General features: G+C 40.6%; 2 protein-coding genes across 6 annotated transcripts in view; one reads left to right on the top strand and one right to left on the bottom strand.

The window, feature by feature from the left end:
- The window catches only part of Tor1aip1 (torsin 1A interacting protein 1), a 29,678-nt gene extending 10,200 nt beyond the window's left edge, over positions 1 to 19,478 (bottom strand). For 2 of the 3 annotated variants that reach the window (XM_048420982.3, XM_048420983.3), the window contains exons 1-7: positions 18,769 to 19,474; positions 16,681 to 16,755; positions 15,141 to 15,188; positions 5,673 to 5,753; positions 4,167 to 4,220; positions 1,280 to 1,321; positions 607 to 660 (exon numbers count right to left, since the gene is read on the bottom strand). In XM_048420982.3, coding sequence (XP_048276939.3) covers positions 607 to 660; positions 1,280 to 1,321; positions 4,167 to 4,220; positions 5,673 to 5,753; positions 15,141 to 15,188; positions 16,681 to 16,755; positions 18,769 to 19,237 — 823 coding nt within the window. In that variant the 5' untranslated portion in view covers positions 19,238 to 19,474. Of the gene's footprint in view, positions 1 to 606; positions 661 to 1,279; positions 1,322 to 4,166; positions 4,221 to 5,672; positions 5,754 to 15,140; positions 15,189 to 16,680; positions 16,756 to 18,768 lie in introns of all 3 variants that reach the window. The other variant, XM_048420984.3, reaches the window with a different exon arrangement.
- The window catches only part of LOC125391593 (torsin-1A-interacting protein 2-like), a 35,268-nt gene continuing 29,273 nt past the window's right edge, over positions 18,785 to 24,779 (top strand). The window contains exon 1 of one of the 3 annotated variants that reach the window (XM_048420980.3): positions 18,785 to 18,925. The gene's annotated coding sequence lies outside the window, so the exon portion shown is untranslated. Of the gene's footprint in view, positions 18,926 to 24,663 lie in introns of those variants that run through there. The other 2 variants (XM_048420979.3, XM_048420977.3) reach the window with 2 other exon arrangements.

Here is a 24,779-nt window from a genome sequence, read left to right as displayed (position 1 = left end):
TCTTCGTCTTCCGCCCCAGCGTCCCAAATGCTGGGATTACAAGGTTACAAGGTTACAAGGTTGGCTACACCTGGCTCCATTTACTTTGTTGTTATTTGTACTAGTGACTGAACCCAGTGTTTTATGCATGCTAGCCAGTACTCACCACTGAGCTGCATCTCCAGCACTAATGTGGACGGACTTCCACAGAAACAATAGCAGACTGAGCTCAAGTATGGTTATCTCATCTCAACAATTTACAGCTATGTCTTATATCAGTGACACATGATCATGAAAATACTGTCAAGTTCGGCCTTTATGACATGAAATAATGAGGGAGAGGGTTTCAGCAGTGTTTATCTACATAGAATCCACTAAGACACACGCCTTAAGTTATCAGAAGAGGACAACTTCATTATCACGTACAAACCGGCTGCTGAAGCCGGGAGCTTGTGAGGCCTGACGGTACCACCCATTAGTTTCTGAAGCCACTTTCTATCCTGCACTGGCACTGCAGAAGGCAATCCAGGAGTCAGCACAGCTGACCTTTATTCCTTATCTGAAGAACTCAGCATCTGTATGTTAGACAGCCAACAAAGCACAGCAGAAAAGAGAGTATCTACTTACATGGCAGTCGAGTCCTCAATCTTATGACTTGAGGGTTTCTTGGATATTCTGAGCCTAAAGCAAACACATATAACACACATCATTTCATATACTTTCTAAGTTTACACCATGATTCAACATTATATAATAAATCTAACAGAAGGGGAGTAGGGAGGAAAACATCAAAAGTAAAAGATAATTTGTCGTGTCCAATCAGTGAAGACAAAAGCCTTCCCATAACAAAAAATAATCACTCACTAGACAGAACTATGTTGTAGTCTTTCTTCTCTAAGACTGAGTTCGAAACTATTGGATTCTAAATACATTTAAGAAAAAAAGTTGGGCATTCACCCTGTAAGTAAACCACTGGGGCTAAAGCAGCCCTGAGTAGTGTTACATCACAGAGTAATTATTACAGTCAGTACTACTGTGTGCTGGATTTAAAAAGCTGAGATGAAATGAATTAAAATCATACCAGATTTATTTGGTTTCTTGAGACAGGGTTTCTTTGTGTACCTCGGGCTGTCCTAGAACTTGCTCTGTAGGCCAGACTAGCCTTGATTTAGAGATCCACCTGCCTCTGCTGGGATTAAAGGCATGTGTCACCATGCCTGGTCATGTAAGAACTTTTTATTGGTTGAATAAGGCAGGAACAGGGTCGACTGAAACAGATAACAGATTATCAACTACTTACTCAGCACTGACGACTGATTCTCATGAGCTGTGAAGTCCTGACCTAAAACAGAAAATAGAAATAAGATCAGAGAATACTGGAAAACAAAGACAAGATGATGTTAAATAGACATTTCATTTATCTACCAGCAGTGCTATAAAGAAACCAAATCCAACCCTTTGGCCAGCAAATACACAATAAATACAGTTGTGAGCTGTCCACTGTGGTGCTGGGGACTGGAATCTGGTACTCTGCAAGACTAACAAGCACACTTAGGTGGTGGTGACACACACCTTTAATCCCAGCACTCTGGAGGCAGAGGCTGGCGGATCTGTGTGAGTTTGAGGCCAACCTGGTCTCCAAGAGCTAATTCCAGGGCAGCTAGTGCTGTTATACGAGAAACCCTGTCTCAAAAAACCAGTAAGATAAAATGAAAATAAAAAGAAAAAAGAAAAGAAAAGAAAATCAAAGCTCTATGCCAGGCGGTATTGGCATGCGCCTTTAATCCCAGCACTCGGGAGGCAGAGGCAGGCGGATCTCTGTGAATTCGAGGCCAACATGATCTACAAGAGCTAGTTCCAGGACAGCTACGACTGTTAAACAGGGAAATCCTGTCTCGAAAAACAACAAAACAAAAAATAAAAAACAAACAAACAAACAAAAAGAGTAACAAGCACATTTAACCACTGAGTCATCTTTCCCATCTTATTTCCCCCCTTTCTAAACTTAAACGTACTTAGAACAGGACAATGACAACACACCAGCTCTAGGATCATTACTATGAAAATAATGGCTATGGCTGAAGACACAGCTCAGTGGCAGAGCACCTGCTTAGTGTGTGTGAGGTTTTCATTCACACACTTTCATTCACAGCACAGAAAGGAAAAAGAAAAGTTAATCTACCAACTAATGAGGCTGTGGTGGTCTGAATGAAATGTCCCCAATAAGTTCTGGGGTGGCATTTAATATCTAGTCCCAGCTGGTAGCCCTGGTTAAAGAGGCTTAGGAGGTAGGGCTTTGTTGGAGGTGTGCCACTGGGGACAGGTTTTGAGGGCTCAAAAAACTGTGTTGATATTTTGTGTGTGCTCTCATGGCCTTCTGCCTGCTGCCATTTCTTCACTCAGTCGTCATGGATTTTTAAACCTCTGGGCCCGTAAGCCTTAAACCCTTCCTTTTAGAACAGTAGTTCTCAATGGTGGGTTACCACTCCCATAGCAGATATCTTGCATATCAGATATTTATATTACAATTCGTAATAGGAGCAGAATTATAGTTATGAAGTAGCAAGGAAAACAATTTTATGGTTGGGGAGGTCACTACAACATGAGGAACTCTATTAAAGAATCACAGCGTTAGGAAGGTTGAGAACCACTGCTCTACAAGTTGTCTCAGTCCTGGGTGTCTTTTTTTTTTGAGATGGGTTTCTTTGTGTAGCCCTGGCTGTTCTGGAACTCACTCTAGACCAGGATGGTCTCAAACTCAGAGATCCGTCTGTCTCTGTCTCTGCCTCTGCCTCCTGACTGCTGGGATTAAAAGCATGCGCCACCACCGCCCAGCTAAACTTTACTTTTTCTGAACACAAATGCAATATATACTTGGACTGGCTAGTTTTATGTCAACTTGACACAAGCTAGAGTCAACTGAGTGGAGGGAACCCCAGTTGAGAACAGGTTGTAGAAAAGACAACAGGGAATTTTCTTAATTAGTGATTTATAGGCAGAAGGCCCAGCCTATTACAGGAGCTTTCCTGGGCTGGTGGTCCTGGGTCCTATAAGAAAGGTTGAACAAGTCATAAGGAGCAAGTTAGTGAGCAACACTCCTCCACAGCTTCTGTATCAGTAACTGCCTTCAGGTTCCTGACCTGCTTGAATTCCTGGATTCTTCCCTTAATGGGCTATGACTCTGGATATGTAAGCCAAATAAACCCGTTCCTCCCCAAGTTGCTTTTGGTTGTGGTATTTCTTCACTGCAACAGTATCCCTAACTAGAACAGGCCTATTTAAAAAAAAAAAAATACCAAACCACCAATACTGCTCGGCGTGATAGTGCACCCTTTAATCCCAGCACTTGGGAGGCAGAAGCAGGTGGATCTGTGAGTTCAAGGTCATCCTGGTCTACAGAGTGAGTTCCAGGACAGCCAAAGATATAGAGAAATCCTGTTTAGAACTCCACCCCACAAAAAGAAAAAGAAAACCTTAAAAAGTTAAAGTGGATATGTGCATTGTGAATATAAAGGGCACATGTACACCCTTTCACTCCTTCATCAAACACTAAGAAGTATATTTAGAAAAATGTGCTTAAGGCCATATCTAATAATACAGCTTAAGTGGACAGATTTTCATCTTATTGATAGGTTAAAAAAAAGGCAACTTAGATTCAATGAGTGTTTTCAAAAAGGAACTGTAGAAGGGAAAAAATGTTCTTGACTATTTATGCACAAGAATATTATGAGTTGATTCATAACCCGAGTACTGGAATTTGATTTAAAAATAGAAAAAGAAAAAATACTATCATTTGCTTAACCTAAGAAACATATTCATTACAGATTATCTGCAACAGAAAACAATGACAACTAAGAAAACTGTTGAGCTGGGGCATAGCAAAGTGATACAATGCTTGCCTAAAAAGTACTAAAAACCTGGTTCTACCCTCAGCACCCCTAGAAGATTCAAAGGCAAATGTCACTAAGGAACACTGTTATCTGAATCTTAAAATATTACTTCCAATATTTTATTTATCATCTATCTCAAAAACAAATATGAAAAATTTCAAAGGTGTGTAAGTCTAACACTACTCTATCAGTAAACAAACTAAAATTAATGTTATAATGTAAGCCGACACAAAACAAATCACAGAAAACCTAGGGTTTGTCTTCCCATGGGGAGTCTTACACACTTGGACTACTCACTCTGTGGTAAACTACAAGGTTGTTCTTGATGACTGTATGATCTGGCAGCTTCATCTAAAAAACAAAAAGTATTTGATGCATCAATTTATAGGAGAACACAGTATTTAATCAAAAGAGTGAATCAGATAAACTACAGGGAATAGCCTGGGGCACATAACTGCTTTTAAAGACTGCTGGCAGGAAGTAAAGGTCAAGCACAAGTGGAGGCACACAAGACCTGCAGAAGACTGGGCCATCAACATCCCATCTCAGAAGGACCTAACAGGCAGTTAAGAGTTGCTGGGAAAGGAAATCATGTTCCTGAGTGGTGTAAGCACTGGTAAGTTACCCTTGCCCAGATAAATAACTTCTCATCCACCGTTGCTCATGTAAGCAACCCGAATAAATGTAGTGGGGGACTTACACACAAAAAAGGCAGGAAGGGGACTTGTTGGGAAAAGCAGGTTAACAGGAGGCAGAGGAAGATAAGGAGGATAATGAGGGGAATTGATCAAAGAACATTACATATGTGTGAAAGAATAAAAATATTAGATGTCTTAAGAACTATGAGGGATGGGAGAGGGAAGAACAAACTGTAAAGATGTTTAAGTGTGAAAAATATCAAAAAAAAGATACCCATGATTTTGGATGCTAGCATATAAAAACAAAATAGTAAAAATGATGATAGAAACTGGGCACTGTGGCGGATCTCTTTAATGTCAGCAATACTGAGGATATGGGTAGGTCTGAGGCAGGAGGATTGATAATTTAAGGACAGCCTGTGTTACACAGCGCCTGCTGCTTATTAAAGTAAAAATAAACCCCCCCTAAACAAAAAAAAAAAGAAAAAAAAACGGGGGGGGGGGGGAGAAGAACAGAGAAAGGCGTGCACCACCACCACCCGGCTCGATGAAGTATTCTTAAAGGCAAGTTCACATGCACTATTACAGATCGCCATACTGAAACAACAAGGTCCCTGTGATGTCTACCATGGTAAGAACCTGACCTAAAAAGACGAAGTAATTATCTAATACAAAAAAGTTCCTAAAACTGACCAAAACTCCTGAGACTGTTGAATACCAATATGATCAATTTCTCAAAATTCAAAACAGGCAGTAGCTCTTGAGCATAAAAATATCTTTTCATAACTATTCAAGCAGGCTAAAAGTGCTCTATTCAGCTATTTGTTACATGACACATCACTAATAACATGCATACAATGGAAGACATAATTTCAATGTACTAAAAATACAACTTTAAAAAATGATTTTAATGTCGGGCGGTAGTGGCGCATGCCTGTAATCCCAGCACTCCAGAGTCAGAGTCAGACTGAGTTTGAGGACAGCCTGATCTACAAAGGGTGTTCCAGGACAGGCTCCAAAACTACAGAGAAACCCTGTCTCAAAACAAAAACAAAACAAAAAATGATTTTTAAAAAAATTTCAAAGTCTTAAAAAATATTTAAAACTCTATTTAACTAAAAGACAGTTCTGTGAGAAGAGTCACATGCAAAAAGAGCCTCGTTACCCCTAGACTCAGCACAGTTCCTGGATTTGACCTTGACAGTAATGTCACTGTGAGCGCTCTTGAGGTCATCTTCAGTTTCTCCTAGAAGGAAGTAAACAATGCATTAGTAAGTCTTTATGCTAATGTTCAAAATATCTGCATTAAACACAGGTTAACGTTAAAGCTTCTGAGTTTCCAGTATACAGCTGCTGTCTGTTTAATGTACTTTCTATCGGGAAAAACAAAGTTCTAAATGAGCTACAGTTAAGCTTATGTATTTGATGTTCTTTTAGCACATAATCTTCTAAACAAATAATGTCTAAAAATTACACACCAAGGCTTTAATTCAGAGTCCAAAATGAATAGATGACCAAAAAATAATGGGAAATTTTTTAGCTTATAGGAAGAAACTATATAGTAAACTAGTTGTGTAATTTTAGACATGCCTGTGTAATTTCAGACATGCTTGCCCATCAGTGGTTTTTTTTCCAATGGGTAACATACCTGCATTCAGAAACATTTCAATATCCAAACTACTAATTTCAAATTATATTAGCTTAAAAATGAACTAAATTAGATGGGTGGTGGTGGCATATGCCTTTAATCCCAGCACTTGGGAGGTACAGGTGGGCGGATCTCTGAGTTCAAGGCCGGCCTGGTCTACAGGACAGCGTGAACTGTCACACAGAGAAATCCTATTTTGAAAAAAAAAAAAGAAACATACAAAATCAAAAACAAAAAAATGAGATAAATTTATGCTTATATTTTTCATAAACTAGTCATAAAAATTTCAGAAAGTGATTGTTTTAATAACACAAAGACAAACATATGCTAGAAGTGGAAAATATAAGCTTCCTTAAAACTGAGCTGAAAAGCATGGAAGGGCTTTCCTTACTCATTCTATCCAAATTTATCCTAGTTTATCGTAACAGTTCACCGGTGGATTTTTTATTTTGTTTTTAAGAAAAAGACTGTTTTCTGCTCTTAACCTCTTAAATACCTATCAGAACTGCTTTTAATATAAAAAATGGCAATATATTACATGATAGTTAAAAAGAAATTACTTTTTTCAGAGAAATTGACCTGTTGGATACTGGCAGTTTTTAGAAGAGAAAGATAAAGTATGCAACAATGGAAACTATAAAGCTTAGGAATAAATAAGAGCATATAACTAAGGAAAAAGCAATACAAAATATAAACGCTTTTTATTCTGTAAAATGACTAAAAATCTATCATTTCCTTCTGACTGTTTCAGAAATAAATCTGATATAAAATCGTATTATAAATAAATGCTTTTATTAAAATATTAATCATATGTATTTGTGTCACATGTATGCAGAAACCAAGTGAGTTGATTCCCCTGGAGTTGGCATTTGTAAGCCACCTGACACGATGTTGGAAAGTGAACTCTGGTCTTCTGCAAAAGCAGTAATCGTTCTTAACAATTAAGTCATTTCTCTAGCATCAAATAAAGGGTATCTTTTTTTTGAGATAGGACCTTACTGTGTAGTCTTGACCGGTCTAGAACTCACTATGTAGTCCAGGCTAGCCTTGAACCCACCTGCCTCTTATCTCTGAAGTGTGAGAATTTTAAGGTCTACTGGAAGAGCAAGCACTCAACTTCAGAGCCAATCTCTCTAGTCCCAGGGCTTTAGTTTTTGTTTTTGCAACAGAATTTTAGATAGCCCAGATAACCTCAAATTTGCTATGTAGCCAAGGCTGGCTTTGAACTTTTCATCCTACTATATATATCTTGGATGCTGGTATTACAGGCGTATAGAACTACACCTAGCTAGAAATAAAGTATACTTTTTCCTTTCATAGGCCTGTTTGATGGGGAAAGCCTTGTTAACCAATAATCTTTAAGAGGTGGAACCTAGTTTAGGCATGGCTTTCTGGGACCAGGAAATAAAAACCTGTGCACCACCCAGGTGCGCTCTCTGTGTCGCTTCCAGAGACACAGAGCCTGGATCTTCCATGTCTGTGGCCTGAGTCTTCGCCTTATAATAAATAAAATATATTTGTCTATCTTTAAGCTAGCCTGGTTATTTCCGTATGTAGATAACATCAACACCTGTTTACTTGTGTGAAGAAAACATTAAATTGTACATTGACAAATATTCTAGGTTCCTACAGGTACCACAGGTTTACACATTTTAATTCTATTTGCCAGACTCCTCCTACTTCCTTCAAAAGCCTAACCAGCTGAAGGAACAAACACATCCTTTGTGAACTGGTGTGACAAAGAGGAAGTATGAACAGAAAAGAAATTCCCTTTTTAAGGTGTTGGTGCACACCTTTAATCCCGGCAGGCGGATCTCTGTGAGTTTGAGGCCAGCCTGGTCTACAAGAGCTACTTCCAGGCAGGCTCCAAAGCTACAGAGAAACTCTGGCTCGAAAAACCAAAAATAAAAAAAAAAGAAATCCCCCTTTTATAGTTCCAGTAGGGTGATGCACATTGCTGTTGTGGAGAAATGGGAAATTTAAAGATAAACTACCAAACACATCAATCAAACTTAAGACTCAGGGTCTGCACATGCCCTATTATGAAAGATTTGTTATAAGTTGTTTCTTTTTTCTTTGAGACAGTGTCTTTTTCAGTAAAGGAAGTTACACCCAAATATAAGCATAACTGGGTGAAAATACTGAATGAACCTATAGAGGATTAGAATGACTTGGACTTTAATGAAGCCAGGAGAACATTTCTTTTCAGCTTTTCTAGCCATCTGCTTTTTAAAAGGGCAGATGTTCAAGAGCGTTCGGCATCACAACAGAATCATTTATGCCAAACACAACAGGCTCCGCGAAAGTGTGATTGTGCTAGTACTGTAACAGCGATTCTGAAAACCCAAACCGCTCAGATTAGTCACTGTTCCTTCCGTCTGTGTGGTCCTGGGGACTGACGCTAAGGTCTAGTACAAGGCTAGGCAGAGCACTCTACTGACACATTCCTTCAACCTTGCCTCAAGTCTGCAGCTAGACACTTTCTCTAAGTAACAACCGACTCCTGCAGGACTTCCTGTAGTCAGTGTGGTTTATTTCAACACAGCTAAGGCTGACTTCTCTTTAAGTTTCTCTCTTCTTTTTACCTTGGAAATACGGGCCTGCCATAGTTGCAATTCTCCATAAACTTTGTTTTAGAGAGTTGGTTTTCGTGTTATTTATTTTAAGCCAACAGGTGAAAAGTATGATTTCAGAAAGTGATTCTAAACATTACATTATGAATTTGGAATTTTTTTCACATAAATTTAGCTAGATTAGTATAGTATTATTCAAAGTTTGAGTTCTACTGAAAATAATGGCAAGAATAAATCAGTGTCTAAAATGTATTTGTCAACATTTTTGCTAGAAAACAGACAACCAACCCCTCAAAGAAACTTTCCAATAACACCACACTTCTCTCAGAGCGCTAAAAGCTGGCACAATACATGCTGTGAATGAGCTGTCCCATTATTGCCCCTCCATTTTCTTTTTTAAAGTAGTAAAATGCAAAGTTACTGGATGTGGAGCTGCACAACTGTGATTCCGGCACTCAGCAGTGGCTAAGGCAGAAGACTCGCTGTGAGGGTGAGCCAGCCTAGGCTAGACAGTAAGACTCTAGCTCAACCCCCCCCCCCCCCCCCGCACGCACGCACGCACGCACGCACGCACGCACGCACACATACCAGGTGTGGAAAAATGAAATAAATAAAATAAAATATTACTTTCATTCTAAATTATAGGAATGGTTTCACTTTTTAAAGTCTTTTACCCTTTAATTTTTTTCATTTATTAGTTTAAATTTTAAACTTATATTTGTTGAGTGTGTTTGTGTTGTGATTGGAGGACAAGTTGCAGAAGAACCCATCACGTGGGCTCCTGAAACTGAACTCAGGTGGTTAAGATTGGCAGCAAGTGCCAGTACCACCTGAATCTTCTCTCTGCCCTCTAAAGTTTTTCCTTTCTTTTCTCTCTGAGTCTGCCTCTGACTCTTGATTGCTAGGACTAAAGGTATGTACTAGCATGCTCAGCTTTCAAATTTTATTTTCAAATCACAAGACTATTATCGTATTTTACTCTTTGTACAGCGGTTTTAATTTGTGTATAAATGTAATCTGTATTCAGATTGCATGCAGGAGCCACCACACCTATCTTACTCTATAAATTATTTACTATACAAAAACTTTTATAAAGACTGAATTGAAACCAGGTGTGGTGATACATGACTGTAACCCCAGGATCGGGGGGGCAGAGGCAGGAAGATTACAAACTCTAAGTCAAGTGGTAATAGAGGCTGTGTCACAAAGTAAAAGACTAAACTGATTTTTAATCTGTAATAATGAAAAAAAGGGGTACATTGAATACTTAGTCATATTGTTCTTTTCAGTTTATGACAGGGTCTAGCTAAATTCACTTGTCTCTTTCTTCCTTGATTATAGGTGAAAACTGTTTACCTACTGTCTGTCTGAAGAGCTTTTCTTTAGAATTCTTTTTTTTTAAATTTCGGCCTGCTTTAATTCTCCTGATATTGTTTCAGTTTTCCATGTAGTGAATGAGTATTTTTTGTGTTTAAAGATCTGAAACCAGATGTGTGACTGAATATTGGTAATTTCAAATAGTAATTGGGTTGTGGGTTTTCTTTTTAAATATATATACAGTGTCATGCTATGTACCCCCAGCTGAAACTCATCCTCATTCTTCCTTGGCTCTCTGAGTTTTGGAATGCAAGAATCACTGCTCACCCAGTGCTATTGTTTCCCGCCCCCAATTTTATTTTGTGAAAAGATGATGCAATAACATGCAATTGGTTATTCTCTTTTGTTTGTTTGTTTTGTTTTTTGAGACAGGGTTTCTTTGGAGCTTTGGAACTGGCTCTTGTAGATCAGGCTGGCCTCGAACTCACATAGCTCGTCTGCCTTTGCCTCCCAAGTGCTGGGATTAAAGGCATGCGCCACTACCACCCAGCTTTAGAATCCTATTAACGTTATTAACATCCTTAAATATTCATCAATAGCATTCAAGACACAATTGATAATTGGCTATACAAGACTATTTTGATCTCATCATTGAGCTGACAAAATGGCTCAGCTGCCACCAAGTACTAAGACCAGAATTCCTTTCCTATAACCCCAATAGTGGAAGGAAAATAAAGAAAAAATGGCCGGGCGGTGGTGGCGCACGCCTTTTAATCCTAGCACTCGGGAGGCATAGGCAGGTAGATCTCATTGAGTTCGAGACCAACCTGGTCTACAAGAGCAAGTTCCAGGACAGGCTCAAAAGCTACAGAGAAACCCTGTCTCCAAAAACTTAAAAAAAAAAAAAAGAAAGAAAGGAAGGAAGGAAGAAAGGAAGAAAGAAAAAACGACTACAACAAGTTGTCCTCTGACCTCTACACACTCAGAGACAGACACACAGCAATCCTTACTGGGACTGAGAACACCATTCTACACATTATTCAAGGCCTCTAACAAAGAGACCACTAACATAGTTGCTGTCACCAATATTGAAGACTTGTAGCTCCTTCAACACATGGTCTCTAAAGGCAAATTAGTGAGGCCCCAAGGCAGACTGCAGTATTTGCAAGTCTCTTTTCTGCCCTTGCCTGCTATTTGTATTTCAAATTTCAATCAAATGCCTTTCCTACTTAAAAAGTTGAACCTCTCCATGAAGGGCACTTTCCCTCCATATTCACAACAAACTGTTATAACAACCTACAGTTACGACTACTTTTCGTTTGAGTTAGTAGCCCAGGCTGACCTCAAACTCACAGTCCTGCCCAGCTTCTGAAGTGCTGAGATTCCAGTGACTTCTAATCGTGTTTTTCTTTTCATTACCTAACACATTTCTGAGATTAAAAAAAAGAAGAAGAAGAAGAAGAAGAAAACCTCATAGCCCTTTATGGTCCTAGCATTTAGGTCACTCATTGACATAGGAAGTGGTTAAAAAGAGGTTTGTTCATACATAGCAACGTAAGAAAGACAGTCTGAGACTACTTCTCACTATTTAAGAGTTCATACAATGTTTTAAACATTTCATCTCTTTTCTTTTTTTGGAGACAGGATTACAGGGTCTTGCTGTCCTACCACTTCTGGTCCTTCTCAATCAAGTCTTCAAAGTGCTAAGCCTATATAGTTGTGTGTCTGGCTTGTTTTCGTCTTTTTAAGGAAGCTACAAGAATATATAGCTGGGCTAGAGAGATGGCTCAGTAGTTAGAGCATTGGCTACTCTACTCCTCTAGAGGACCAGGGTTCAATTTCCAGCTCTCACATGGTGACTCACAAGCACATGTAACTCTAGATCCAGATATGATGCCTTCTTCTGACCTCCATGGGCACCAGACACATACACAAACATGCTGGCAAACATTCAAATACATAAAATAAAAATAAAAAAATCTTTAAAAAGGCCTATATAAATAATTAAATACAGTCTGATGATGAATCAATAGCATCTATGACTTATGTCCTGCTTTGATTTCACTTCCTGCTAATTCAGCTTTATATTTTTTTCTTTTTAAAGACAGTCTTGCTCTGCAGTCCATGCAGGCCTAGAACTCTACTGTAGCCCAGACAAGCCATGAACTTTGTGGCAATCCTGTTTTACCACTTTCCCCCTACTTCCCCCAGGTGCTACGATTACTACAGTCACGCCCCCATGTTAATTAGATGCGCGTGTTAAATAAATTATGCCCAGTTAAATAGAGAATTTAAGAAACTCTCATGGAAGCTGGGCATGGTGGCAAAAGTATGTAATACTAGACTTGGACAGTGAAGATAGGAAGATCATGAGTTCTAAGTCATTCTTGGCTACATAGTGAGTTTGAGGCTAGCCTGGACTAAATGAGGCTCTAACTCTACAAAATTAAAAAAAAAAAATCAAAAAGAAAACTACTGTAAGTAAAAGCACATATGATAAGGTATATATTGCAAAGTTCATCTTAGCATCCAGAAACTGGATTTTGAAGTATTCTGTAAAGCTTAACCAGGCCTAGGTAAACATGTTTACTAGGGGAAGGTATAACTATGCACTTATAAAGGAAATTTTATTTATTTATTTAGTATACAATATTCTTTCTGCGTGTATGCCTGCAGGCCAGAAGAGGGCACCAGACCTCATTACAGATGGTTGTGAGTAACCATGTGGTTGCGCCCAGGAATTGAACTCAGAACCTTTGCAAAAGCAAGCAATGCTCTTAACCACTGAGCCATCTTTCCAGCCCCTAAAGAAAAATTTTTTAAAATCTGTCTTTAAATTTTAAATGAATTCCAACTGCATCCAACGTAGCTTCACGTAAAGCTAAGATGGCTTTGAACTCCTGGTCCTCTTGCCTTTTCTTGTTAAGTACTGGGACTAAGGCATGAGCCAACAGGCCCAGTTAAAGCTACAGATTTTACTGTTGTATATATACCTCTTCCTTATTTGTGCCCACACGTGAGCATGTGGAGACTGGAGGAAGACAACAGCTGTCTTATTCCCATCAGACAGGGTCTTTTCCTGAACCTGAATGTCATTTCAGCTAGGATAGTTAGCCGTGGAGCATCCAGGATCCATCTGCCTCCAATCACAGCAGTTAGGGTTACAAGCACTGAAGCCATGCCTGTCTTTTTATGTAGGTGCTGGGAATTTGAATTCCATACTTCATGTATGCAAGAATCGTGCTTACTCCTGAACCACATCCCTACATCCCTAAAACCATGGGATGTTGAAATCTCATGTTCTATATCAAGTCAAACACTATAAAGAATTTAAATTAGTGAAACAACAACAAAAAGGCAAAGGGCACGGCTTTTAGGAAACAAAAACAAATGGAGTTTCTGAATCTAGGGGAATAAAATACCTTAGCTGACATTCCCTTTCTCCTCACAGTACATAAATTTTACAAAGGCTAATAGAAAGTACCTTACTTTGTTAGGTCTGATGGCACACATCTGTAATTCAAACACTTGGGAGGTGAAGGTAGAGGATCAAGAGTTCCACATTATCCTCAGCTACATAGCTGAGACTAGTCACAATACATGAAACCTTGTTTCATAAAGCAAATCAAAACCAAAACAACAACAGCAACAGAACAAAACACACAGGAGGATTGAGATGAGGCTCAGTGGTAGAATGTGTGGCAAGCATATGTGAGGCCATGGTTCAATCCTTAGCACCACACAAAAGTACTTTATTATGACGTGTTTTCATAGGAGTTAAGTAATAAATAAGACATAATTTTAGACAGAGTAAAACCTAAGGAAATTACAACAGGCCATTGTTTCAGGGGTGCTGCCTCAAAAGCTGAGATAATGAACAAAGTAATAGTCTCGAGCCAACCACAAAACACACACCTGTACATCTTGCTAAGAATCCTCAATAAGAACATCTAAGAATTAAAGAAAAGCAAACCTATTTCATTCATTTTAGTATTTCTATTTGTTTTGTATGTTGAATCTATAAGAAAGACAGCAAGAAAATGATTAGAACTGAAAATGAAAAGCAGCATTCAGTTCCTTAACCACAAGCTCAGATGAGATCTTATCTTCTTAAAGGCAGCAGCAGATATCTAATAGAAAGAACCAATAAGCAGAAAAGAAAGTGCAAGTAGATTGTATGGAGTAACGATTTAAGGACTTCCAAAGTTTTAGTCAAGAGAAAATTCGTTGAGGCCCCAACATTTTATAGCTCCATGCTATAAAGCCTTTGTCTTGAATTTTTTGTTAGTAATATACTGAGAAAACTAAAAAGTTCTTGACCTTAATTTGAAAGCATCATGCAAGCACAAAAGAACCACAGTACCACATAAGAAATAATCTTTTAAAACAACCCAGAAGCCTTTTATATACATCAATATGGAAAGATATCCTGACACATGTGAAATGAAGTGGAAACAAGCAGCAAGGAAGAGCAAAAGAATATTCACTGATCCAAGCTATATGTTTAAAAAGGGAGACCGGCAGTAGATACAGCTCTGGTAGAAAGCTTGCCTAGCATGTGCAAGGCTGTGGGCTCAGCCCTGTCAAAAGATGCAGGTGAAAACAACTATCTCTGGAAAAATAAGATGACACAGATCTCTCCTGATGTTAAGGCAGGGCGGACAGCAGACAAAGGATGCAGAGACTCCATTAGTTGTATCTGCCTTAGGCTGGCCTTAAACTCCCTGTAGATGCCGGGCGGGGGTGGCACATGCCTTTAATCCCAGCACTCAGGAGGCAGAGGCAGGCGGATCTCTGTGAGGCCAGCCTGGGCTACAAGAGCTAGCTCCAGGACAGGCTCCAAAGCTACAGAGAAACCCTGTCTCGAAAAACAAAACAAAACAAAACAAAACAAACAACAATGATAACAAAAAAAACCTCTCTGTAGCCAAGATGATCTTGGTCTCCTGATCCCCCTGCCTCGGTCTCCAAAGTTCTAGGATTAAAGTGTGTACCACCATGCCTGGCCAAATTTTGATCCACACGAATAAACATCTTGTCTAGAAGTTACACTGTTTTTATAAGAAAGAGTTAAATCAACAGAGTGATCTCTTACCATATCTTGGGCTTCTTAGTGGGGGTCTGCATAAGTTACTTAAAGGATCTTCACGCATCATGGGTGTAGGAAGAGAAAAATATGTGAAACATAAGATTTAGTATGCAATCATTCTCATTTGGTCAAGAAGGTTTCCCAAACTTTGATTATGATTGAGCACTAAAGGCAGATTTCTCTATGGGACGGCCTCCTGGAAACTACTAACAACAGTACACTAGAGTGAATCTACCTGCTCTATAAAATATATATGGTCTTGAAGAAATGGAGCTTTTCCAGCTTGTATTAGGCCTTGGGTTCAATCCTCAGCATGCCAAAGTAGGGTGGGGTGGAGACCAAAATATGCATTATATCATCAACTTGATTGTCTATTCTATGTGCGAGATTGGCCTCTGCTTATTTTGGAGACAGGTTTCACTTAGTAGCATAGGCAAGCCTTATACTGGAGGAACTCTCCTGTGTTGGCCTTCCAAGTGTTGGCGTCACAGGCATGTGCTATCACACTTTGTAATATATATTCGTGATCTATTTTCAGAGTTAACATAGTCTGTTCAACTATTTAATCAAGTATATGACCAGGAATTGGATAGACTAATTTTAAATAAAATATTAATGCTAGCCATTTTTCATTTCAGATGGTCTTAGTTCAAAGGTAAAGGATTTGTAATAAAGTCATTTGTATAAAGATACATTTTCTTAGGCCAGTGGGTAAAGGCACTTGCTGCCAAAGCTAACAATCTGAATTCAATCCCCATGACTCATGTTAAGACAGAAGTGAATCTATTTCATAAGGTTTTTCTCTGACCTTCACAAGTACACAGTGGCACCTACACACATCATAGACACACAAGAATTAAAAACAAAACAAAACAAAAACCTTTAGTAAACTATTAAACATAACATGTATTTAGAGTGATTCTAAGACAATTTTTCTTTATTACATTTTAAACATCTCTGAAATCATACTATGTAATTATGGCACGTTATCATAAATTACCAGGAAATTGGCAGTATTTTTTTCTCTTCTGGGTGGTACATAAAGCAACGATGTGGTACCCTACAACTGATAGCTTGGGTTTAACGAAACATAGGAATACGCTGACAGCACTGAAACTCACTGTGCCAGGGTTTTAGCATGCAGAAAGAGCTAAGCAGAAGGCACTGTGACATAACCATTTGACACTTTATGAGCTATTACCTGAGAGTGAAAGTGAGGGTGTGGGGAAAATGGAAAGGTTTTAGATCGACAAACGTGAGCCTGAATTTTAGTTTAGTCACATACCACGTGATCCTTGAGAAGAATCTTAGGTACTCAAGAGCTCCAGCTTTCTCATCTACTAAGGGGGCAGAATACTTCCCTGCAGGGTTGTGAAGATTAACAAATACAAAGTTGAACTCACTCAATGGTTCACTCTTGTCTGTCCTTGGAAGAACCACATGGCTTAATTTAGAGGACTGACTCACAAAACTCTCAAATGTGAGTTGTAATTCTTGGTGAGCCCTTGACAAGTAAAGAGAAAAACAAAAAACAAATTATTCTTACTTGAAATCTCTGGTGTTTTGACAGTTTTCTTTGAGGCTGTTTGGTTTGTAACAATTTGGGAAGAAGATTCATCCTCTGTAGAAGGGAAAAGAGATAAAACAAGTTAGACGATCCGGGAGAGTCTGCACATTTAACAGAACAGATGCAAGTACTCAATTTCTCTAGTTTCAAAACTGCAAATTAAACTAGTCAGAATTCTTATGAAGACATAGTGTAATGAGGCCTAGAGAGAGGGTCCAGTAGTTAAGAGCATTTGCTATTCTTTCAGAGGACTGGAGGATCCCAGCACATCTGTCCAAGAACGTCAGTTCCAACGGACCTGATGTCATCTTCTGGCTTCCAAAAAAGAGCACCTGCTCATAAGTGTGACTATACTCACACAGATACATGCAACTGCCCAGGCATACATATAAGTAAAACAAAATATAAACTATTAATTGTTGCTTTACAACAAAAACGTTACTTTAGAAAAAGAGACAGGTAGATCTCTGAGTTCAAGGCCAGCCTGTGGTCTACAGAGTTAGTTCCAGGACAGCCTCCAAAGCTACAGACAAACCCTGTCCTGAAAAAAAAAAAAACCCACAAAAAACAAAAGCAAAACCACACAAGCTAGGCGGTGACGGTATACACCTTTAATCCCAGCACTAGGTGCTACCTGGTCAACAAAGTGAGTTCCAGGACATCTCCAAAGCTACAGAGAAACTCTGTCTCAAAAAAAAAAAAAAAATCAAAATCAAAATTGATGAGGATTTAAGCAGGTAGAAGAAATGTTTAAATGTCCCAAAAGGTAAAATTTATTTAAGTACAGGAGGCTCTGAGGGAAAGTCAATAAAAAGTAATACAGTTACATTGCCACCCATGCACAAAGAACTGTCTCAGATTCTGAAACAGAATTAAACCAGGTACCTAAATTACTATGAGGCATACATGACAGGCTCCTGTTTTTCAAGAAGTTTATCACCTTAAAAGAAACACTACTAACACATATATGAAACAAACTGTCATGTTCCATTCACAAGGACGTCCACATCTGTAGCATAAAAGTTCCAAAACCAACAGGTCTTCAAGTGTGTCAGGATTTTAGGGGCAAGGAGGTTAAACCTGCGAACCATTTATTGTGCTCCAAGCTGAATATTCACTACTTTTATAGATCTATCAATGTCCACTACCAGCTATGTCATTCCATTGTGACTCAAACTCTCCAAATTTTACCTCACAGGTGATTTTCATAGGGCTTACTGGAAACCACCTGTGACAACTCAGTTCTATCTGAGATCAGGGTGTGGAAGGATGTCTTTAAAGAACTTTGATTCACTTGTGACTTCACTACAACTACAGTACACACACTGTCGGCAGTTGGGGGTTCACTTAGAAGAGGCTTCCCTAATTAATAGAACCTTGTTTTATTTCGGTACTTTGTCGGTCTTGATTTGTTTAGGTACTTGAGGTTACAGAGCTGGCCTTCAAACGGGGGTGGGGTGGGTAGAGACCACCGCACTTGGAGTAAAGTCACAAACCAATTCATTAAGGTCGGCTATTCTTTGTAGCATCCGCCTAGAAAACATCTCTTTCCCCCAGTTTTGCCGGGAAGAGAAACTGACTGGAAAGTTAACTTAAAACCATGATTCTCAGCTTGGGATTTAGTGGCCCCGAGATTAAAAAAAAAAAAAAAAAGGAAATGGAAGTGGCTTCCATAGAAGCCTTCGCAGAGGGGACGGAAATGAAACCGAACCTAAAGTAATTAATTTTGGAATTCCGACAATGGCTTAATCGCCGACGCTAGCGAAAACCAGCAAAAAAAGGTGACCTAGACTCCCCTAAAGTGATGCTCAGCGACAGGGCAGAGCTACCCGCAGCCGCTCAGCTCGCTTCGCACCACCATCTTTCCGCGGGTCAGTGCGTTCCTCCCTCCTGAGGGTCCGGGTGGACTCAGCCCGGGAGTGCGCGCCCAAAGGGCCGCGGGCACCCCTAGCCCGGCGGGGCGGACTCCACGGGGGCGCTCCTCCCGCCGGCCCTGCCCCTGCCCGTGTCCGCCACTGCGTGCGCCCGGGAGCTGGCAGCTGAGACTGTTATCTCCGCTGTCCTCACCTGAGGACTCAGAGTCCTGGAACCCTCGTCTGCTCGTAGTCGGAGACGCCTGCGGCTGAGGCTGCTGTGAGAACTGCTCAACCCGTGTCGCCCTTCGCGTCTTCATCTCCTCGGTTTCCTGGGGTCCCCGCCGTCTCCGTGGTCGAGCCCGAAGATTGTAAGTGCTTTCTCTCACTTCCTCTTTCGCAGAATCCAGCCGGAACTTTTCTGACGGGGTTCGTCTTCCCCCCGGGGACCTTTCTTTGGCCACCCGGGGCTCGAAGTCGCCGTACACTTCTGGAGGCTCTTCTGAAAACCTCACTTCCCGTCGTCCGTGGCGCGACGGATGCGTTCCGTACGCAGGCGCGTCACTGCTGTCGCCATTTTGAGGGGCGAGCCTCCGCCTTAGTTCCCGGATGGGGGCTCTGGGTGTGACGTCGATGGCCCATCCTTCCCCCAGCGCCTCGGTCCGCCTCCTCTCTCCCTCCATAATTGTTTACGTAGCTGTTAGTCCGTTGTGGGGATGGCTGTGCCGCGGGTAGAATCCCCTGCAGGTGGTGGCGATGGCTTCGGGGAGGTTGTCGTAGTGGTCAGGGAGGTAGTTGAGAGTCGCCGGGGCCGCCGCCTGCGTCGTCGCTTGTGTGCCACAAACCAGCCTCTGGGCCCATGGTGTGTCCTAAGGGCTGTGGGAGAGGCAGTGCCCGAGCTGGGTCAGCTGCTGTGGGTCACTCCCGCCTCCTGGCTCGTGGCACCAAAGAGGAGGAGAAGGGGGAGGAGGGCGTCGCTGTCCTTGTCCTTGAGGGAGGGAACGGTGGGGGCGACAAGGAGGTGGTGGAACAGGTGGCCCGTGCCAACTGTTGGTGTCCAGTTGCCCCACCACAGGAGGCGCTCGCTGGTCCCGGGACCCAGAGGCTCTGGGAAAGGGCGAATTTCAGTCCTTGATCCCAAGCTGTTGCGCAGTTTTCCAACACTCCTTTTCCGAAGTCCCTAGGAGGAGTAATGATCGGAGATATTTTTGCATGTCATCTTACAGCGAACTTATAGTGTTAAGCACCTTCTTAAGGTGCTTACCCAGTTTAAACTTTTAAGTCACTCCCGGGCCCTTTAAAATCGTGTTGAGTCATACTCGTTGGGTGGATTTCCATTTTTGAAGCGTAGCCATAATAACCTCACTCCTGAAGTTTGACATGAAAGTTCTATTCCAGCAGCGCAGTTGGGAAGACTGAATGCTGCGTTAGGCAGAGTGTAGATGAGCAGGTACCTGAATAAAAGCTGTAGTGTGATTTTGAGGGCCATTTTACTTCGATTCTGGATGTGGTATTTCTGCCTTTCATTTATTAGAGTTCCTGCATTCACAGACTATGAAAACATGGACAAAACTGTCTCAATTCTGTATACCATATTTACACATATAATCCAGAGGTTTATAACTAAATTGAGACAAACTGAAGGAAGGTCAACTTACTTGTAAATCTCAGTTACAAGAGGAAACCTGCTACACTCAAATACATAGCATGTCTCCTTGAAGAACTTTCTATGATAAAAATGAATAGACCCCCCCACACACACTCCGCAAGTGCTGGGGACTGAACTTGGGGCCTCAAGCTTACTAGGCAAGTGGATTACCAATAAGCTGTATCCTTAGTCCTAAAGGAATAAATTTTAACTTTTTGTTTGGAAGCCAGTTAACAATGGTTTTGAAAAAAATTGTGTTTCCTTTTACGGTATTTTAAATAATGACCTTAAATTGTTGCTCAAACTTATACGCAAATTCCCAGTTACTGAAATTTTCACTGGTAGTTCATAAGTTTGGTCACCAACGCAAAGAATTAGATGATTTAGAGTCAGGCAGGAAATTCTTGAAACTTCATTTAGCAGTGTTTATTATGTATGAAGAAATACAGCCAGAGAAATTAGAGGGACTATAACAAGACAGCTGTCCCTTTTATCTTTTGAGACTGTGTGTCTCATTATGTATCTCTCTGCCTGTCCTGGAATTCACTGTGTAGACCAGACTGCCCCCAAGCTCACAGAGATCTGCCTGCCTCTGAACCCCCAAGTGCTAGGAACTAAATAAAGGTGTGGTTCACTATACCTGCCCCACATCTTTTTTTTTTAAAAAAAATCTGTTTAAGGAAAAACGAAAGTGATACTTATTCATGGCAGGCTGGATGATTTGTAAGACTTTTTTTTTTTAATATCAGGCGCGTGTGTTTTCAGTAATGCTTTCTTTGTAAATTTACACAACAATCATAAAAATTCATAGATGTACAGCATTGAAAGGATGTAAATTTTATAGTGTTAATATTCTAAGCTCATATTATGCACTGTGTGTGTGTTGTGTGTATGTGTGTGTTAAGAGCCTCTTTAAAACATTTATCACAACAGATGACTAAGGAAACATGGGTGCTCGCTTGTAAAACTCTGGTTTGGAGGATGCATTGAAAAAGAAAGCGAAGAGGTTTTATACATAATTGGTCAATCAAAGAAAATGAGAGGTTACAAAGATTATTGGATAATTGGTATGTGTGTTATTTTGAAATAAAAACTGCTTATAAAAGGCTTATGAGTAGCTTTTTAAAAGAAAAAATGAGAATGTTAGTTTAGAGACAGGTAGCGTTAGCATTAACGTTAACAGATATTTGCTTAGGATTTTCCTTCTTGTCTAGGTTATAGGAATGAATCATCTTAACTCTGGCATCTGCCACCCACTCCTAGCAACTTTGCAAACACCAAACTTTGATTACTGTCAGTTAAAGCCACATTCTTGTCAAACCAGATATTCTGCTGTAGATGTTTTCCAATCTCTTTTGGGCCACCCTTCCATACTAAAAGAGGTAGCATTATAAACAGTAGACTTCATTTCCAGTAATATAAGAGATTTTTCTGGGCCATAAGTGTGGCAATCTGAGCTTTGAACTTTAAACAGTTTCTTTGGGAAATGTCAAAAAATGAAGAGTTTTACTGAAAGAATTTGCCATATGTTAGGGAATACAGATACACAAAAAAAATTGAAATTAATGACTGGCATTAATTCGTGTGTAGCTAACAGCTGTATCTTGAAATCATGTGCTCTTTATGTTGGCTTTCTAATTAAGCAAGTTTTTTTGGTTTTTTGAGACAGGGTTTCTCTGTAGCTTTAGAGCCTGACCTGGAACTAGCTCTTGTAGACCAGGCTGGCCTCGAACTCACAGAAATCTGCCTACCTCTGCTTCCCGAGTGCTGGGACTAAAGGCATGTGCCCATGTGCCACCATCACCCGGCTGATTAATTAAGCAACTTTTAAGTGAAAAAAAATTGTGCATAGGTGTTTTGCCTGCATATATGCCTGTGTACCTGTGTGTGCCTGGTGCCCATGAAAGCCAGAGGAGGGCATTTGACCCCCTGGAATTGGAGTTACAGTCAGTTGCTAGCCACCATTTGGGTGGCTCCATTCTCTGGAAGAACAATCAGTGCTCGTCAACTGTTTGAAATGTAAATATTTTATTGAGTAGGGCTTTTTGAAACGGGGTCTGATATAGCCCAGTCTGGCCTAGAACTCACTATAAATCTGAGGCTAGCTTTGAACTCCTGACCCTTTCACTCCAATCTCCCAAGTGCTAGGATTACAGATATTTGTCACCATGCTTGACAAATCATTTTAAAATATTCTTTTTATTATTGAAGGGGTGTGGGGGTGGCTGGAGAGTTTGCTCAAATTTTAAAAGTACTTACTATTCTTGCTGTTTTTATTGTTCCCAGCACCAACATGGTGGCCCACAATAGCTTGTAACTCCAATTCTAGGTAGTCTGATACCCTTTGTTGGCGTCCTTGAGCTTCTGCAAAAACATGGCTCACATTAACTCCTATAGGCACATATGTACATATACATATAAATAAAATCTTTCTTTAAAAGGTTTATTGTGCATAATCATATTTCTGATTGGGCAGGGAAATACTATGGGGGTTATGGCTTTTGCAGCAAGGGCAAAATTATTAATGTTAATAAGGAAAGGAGGAAGTGCTGGGGATGTAGCTCAGTTGGCAGAATGCTTCCTAGCATGCACTAAGTCTTGGGTCCTATAAACTGTCTAAACTATTATATGTGGTGGTACAGTCCTAAGATGGAGGCAGAAGGGTCAGAAGTTCAGGGTCATTTTCTGCTATGTAGTGAGTTGGAGGCCAGCATTGGGCTACATAATACCCTGTATTTGATGGCACATACCTTTAATCCCAGCACTATGGTGCGGGTGGGAGTTGCATAAGTAGGTGAATGTTTTTGAGGGTTTGAGGCTAGCGTCATCATCTGGCTGGGATACCTAGTAAAACTTAGTTTTTTTCGTTTTGTTTTTCTTTTTTTTTTTTTTTAAAGATTTATTTATTTATTATGTGTACAACATTCTGCTTCCATGTATGCCCACACACCAGAAGAGGGCGCCAGATATCGTTACAGATGGCTGTGAGCCATCATGTGATTGACAGGAATTGAACTCAGGACCTCTGGAAGAGCAGTCAGTGCTCTTAACCTCTGAGCCATCTCTCCAGCCCCTTTTGTTTTTGCTTTTCCAGACAGGATTTCACCGTATAACATCCTTGACTGTCCTGGAGCTAGTCTTTGTAGACTAGGCTGACCTTGAACTCACAGAAATTAGCTTGTCTCTATCTCCTGAGTGCCAGGATTGAAGGTGTGAACCACCACTCACTAGCCTTTTTATTTTTTTATTTTTATTTTATTTTACTTTTTTGAGACTGGGTTTCTTTGTGTAGCTCTGGCTGTCCTGAAATTTGCTCTGTGGACCAGGCTGGCCTCGAGCTCAGAGACTGGCCTGCCTCTGCCTCCCAAGTGCTGGGATTAAAAGGCATGGGCCACCACTCCCTGACTAATAAAACCTTGATTTTTTTTTTGTTGTTGTCGTTTATTTAAAAAAAAAATGCTGACATGGTTGGTGACACATGCCTTTAATCCTTGAACTCAAAGGTAGATCTATGTGAGTTGGAGGCCTGCCTGGTTGGTCTACAAATTGAGTTCCATGACATCCAGGGGCTACACAGAGAAACCCTGTCTTGAGAAACAAACAACAAAAAGCAGACATGGTAGTGCATACCTTGAGTCCCAGCACTTGGAAGACTCTGTGAGTTCTAGGCCAGGCTGGTCTACATAGTTAGCTCCAGGCCAGTGAGAGGTACATGGTGAGACTCTGTCTCAAAAAGGCAAAATAAAACAAACAAAAGGAAAAGATGCCAATACTGTAAGTAAACTGAAGACATGGTAGATGGCTCCGCTCATTCTCACAGGCAAAATTTAAACACTATAACAATGAAAATGTAACTGGATCCTGGCCTGGTGACACAGGCCTATTAATTCCTATATAGGAAGGAGGATCCTGAGTTTAAATCTCAGCCTTAGAATGAGTTCCAGCCTGGGCAATCAAATCCTGTTTTAAATTACCACTATGCCCCAAAATATCTGTTTTTGATTCATAGCCTACTATTGCCCATTAGCAGACATGCTACTTTGGAGTTCATAACTTCGTGTGTGTATAAAGACTTATCCCCATTGACACATGCGCAAACTGAGATTTAGAGTAAGCAATCAATTTGAGGATAGCCTCAACTATCCTCAAACTGTAGTTAGGCTAAGAAGCTGGGTTCAAAGTCATGTCTGAGTGGTGATTTAGGTACTGTCTCTTACTATACTGCCCTCGTACGTTTTTCTGGGCCTTGAATTTCAGGTTTATTAAAGGACTAGGTGGTCAGAGTCTTGTAGTCTGTCACTTCAGCCTTAAGAAGTGAAGCGGCCTGTGGCTGGATGCGGAGGCCAGTGCTGAGGTTCCGGGAAGCCTAGTGGGAGGAGCTGGGGGAGGTGGGATCAAGGGACTACCTATCCCAGCATTCCATGGGCCCCTCCCTGCGGAGTTCACGTCACGTGGGCGGGACAGGCGACAGTCTGCCGTGGCGGCTGGGGGTTGCAGACCAGCGCTGTGGAGCAGAAGGAACAGCCTTTTTGCCGCTGATCCTGACTGTCCCGTGAGTTAAAACTTGACTGGAATTT

This window comes from Myodes glareolus, chromosome 5 (genome assembly GCF_982192425.1).
Source record: "Myodes glareolus chromosome 5, mMyoGla1.1, whole genome shotgun sequence".
NCBI classification, from domain to species: domain Eukaryota; kingdom Metazoa; phylum Chordata; class Mammalia; order Rodentia; family Cricetidae; genus Myodes; species Myodes glareolus.
Note: the sequence above shows the minus strand (reverse complement) of the source record. Positions and strands in the feature narration are given on the sequence as shown.